Source organism: Eimeria acervulina, genomic scaffold, assembly GCF_000499425.1.
Source record: "Eimeria acervulina Houghton genomic scaffold, Eah_scaff2634, whole genome shotgun sequence".
NCBI classification, from domain to species: domain Eukaryota; phylum Apicomplexa; class Conoidasida; order Eucoccidiorida; family Eimeriidae; genus Eimeria; species Eimeria acervulina.
The window spans coordinates 1-2074 of NW_013548155.1; the positions used below are offsets into that span (position 1 = coordinate 1).

Here is a 2074-nt window from a genome sequence, read left to right on the forward strand (position 1 = left end):
AAGGCAGCAAAGGTGGAGAAGGAGAAGGCAAAAGCAATAAGCAGAAACAGATCAACGAAAATACATTGTTATTTGTTGTGCTCGTGTTGAACATATTGCAGCTTTTAGCGGTTGTTGCGTAGTTTTCTTATTGTAAGAAACATGTTTATAAATGCTACTTAATATGCAAGTAAGTAAGATCCAGTGCTATCAATCTATTAACATTGGGAAAGAGTGTAAATATGAGGTACAAATATAAAGATAACTAGTAATAATTCAATGGCGGGGGAACATCGCTGTATCTGAACTGCTGCTTTACTTTACTGAGAGGTCACTCAGTTATAACAGCGGCCCCGTGCTGCCGTTTATATTGGCGAGACGGCGAACTTGATGTACAATTTTCCTGCATTTAAAGGGAATCAAACTGAAAAAAGTGTTAATAAAGTGAAAAGGCTGTTTAAAAGAAGAAGATATTACTCCCAGGAGTCCTCAGCTGGCTCCGGTCAGTCTAGGCCAACTGCTTCAGCTGGTGGCGCGGCAGAGTTGAAGAAAGCGAAGAGCTGAAGGGTTTGAATGCAGAGGCAAATGGAATAATTTTCATCTTAAGTAAACTCATTTTCTTTATTTTCACCGATTTACCTCCTATCTTGGTGAGTCACACTGAGATTCTTCTCAGATTCCACTCCATGTTCTAGCCGAGTGCATGGTGTGCACCAGCGGTTCACTCGAAGCGCGAACGAAGTGTTAATGCGAATGAGATTATCTTCCATCTGAATTATTGAATATTTTGAATGAAAATACTGCATTTCCTCATATAAAGATCCATTATAGCGAAATCTGACGCAACGCAACAGGCTGTGTTCAACTTCGTGTGTTGGGTGACCCAGCAATTCCATTTCGATACATTTTCCACAAAGGGTGAATTGTGTGCGGTATCTACTTTTCTATATTTTCATGGGGAAGTTTTGTTGAAGCACTCAGCAAGCGAGATGAACAACTCTTTTTTGCATGTCCCAAGCCTGATCCAGTCGCCGTCGCTTTATTTTGCAAATATTGTTCGTGTTTTGTTTTTTCAGCGCTTCATTTCATCCTTTCCCCTCCACCTGGTATTACACCCCATCAAGACCTGCAAAAGCATCCGTGTGACAACCTCCACGCCAGCACCACAATGGAATTCCGCGAGTTAGAGAGGGCCCACACCGGCGCGCAGCCGGGTTTCTTTTCGAGTTTCAGCGAACTTCCGAATCCTCCTATGGCGACGAAGGGCCAGGAGTTCTTTAGTGTGCAACAGGGGAAAAGAGAAGGAGAACAAGTCTTTATTCACGACCGCGAGCAGCCTCAGCCTCCTCCTCAACACTATGTCCCAGGGAAACCCAGCCCCTTGCACTACGGAGTGCCCCTCTCGGATGGCTACGACGCCGGTGTATATGCAGTGTCAACGGCTTTGTTTGGAGGGGCTGGGTCCTTCAAAACAATTCCAATTCAGTTTAAGTCTGTCTTCAGACGGAGACGCTCAGGCGACTGCCTTTCGGAATGGTCCAATGCATTTGTTACACGAGTAGATCCATGTGAATGCGTTCCCCCTGAAGAGACCTTCACTCCGTATGAGGTCGCCAGATTCAAAGATCAACAAGGACGCACGCACACCACGTTGGACTTCAGTCCATAGACAAAACCAATGAAAACAACAACAGAAGCCACAAAGTCTCGAGCAGATGACGGGGCAAATGGCCGCTGCGATGCAGCCCGTTCCACTTCATCTGCATAAAAGCGCGCAAGCATGGATGTACGCATGCATGGATGGATGTATGCACGCATGTATGCATGCTTACACCCTCTTTGACAGTTGACTGAACTGTCTGTTCGTTTGTCTTTTCCTGACTCGATGACCGCGGCAGTCTCTGTCGCCTAAATGCATTTGCAACAGGTACTCCCTCCTTCTCGCTACAGAGAACCTGACCTCCAGTTTCATTTTATTCTTAACCTTTAGCTGTATGTAGTGAGTGGTTCCTCTCATGCAGTCAATCGCTGCTCCGATTGTCTAAACACTGCGGTGAACGCACTACACATATATACATATATATATATATATATA

At 45.0% G+C, this 2074-nt stretch overlaps 1 protein-coding gene across 1 annotated transcript; it reads left to right on the forward strand.

Moving 5' to 3' along the window:
• Window positions 1-520: 520 nt before the first annotated feature.
• Window positions 521-1648, forward strand: EAH_00067130 (hypothetical protein, conserved; the record flags this gene model as incomplete). Its single annotated transcript, XM_013392590.1, has 2 exons — window positions 521-585; window positions 1056-1648. Coding segments are annotated over 2 exons (658 nt in total), but the record flags the coding sequence as incomplete, so codon positions are not given.
• Between the last annotated feature and the right edge of the window lie 426 nt (window positions 1649-2074).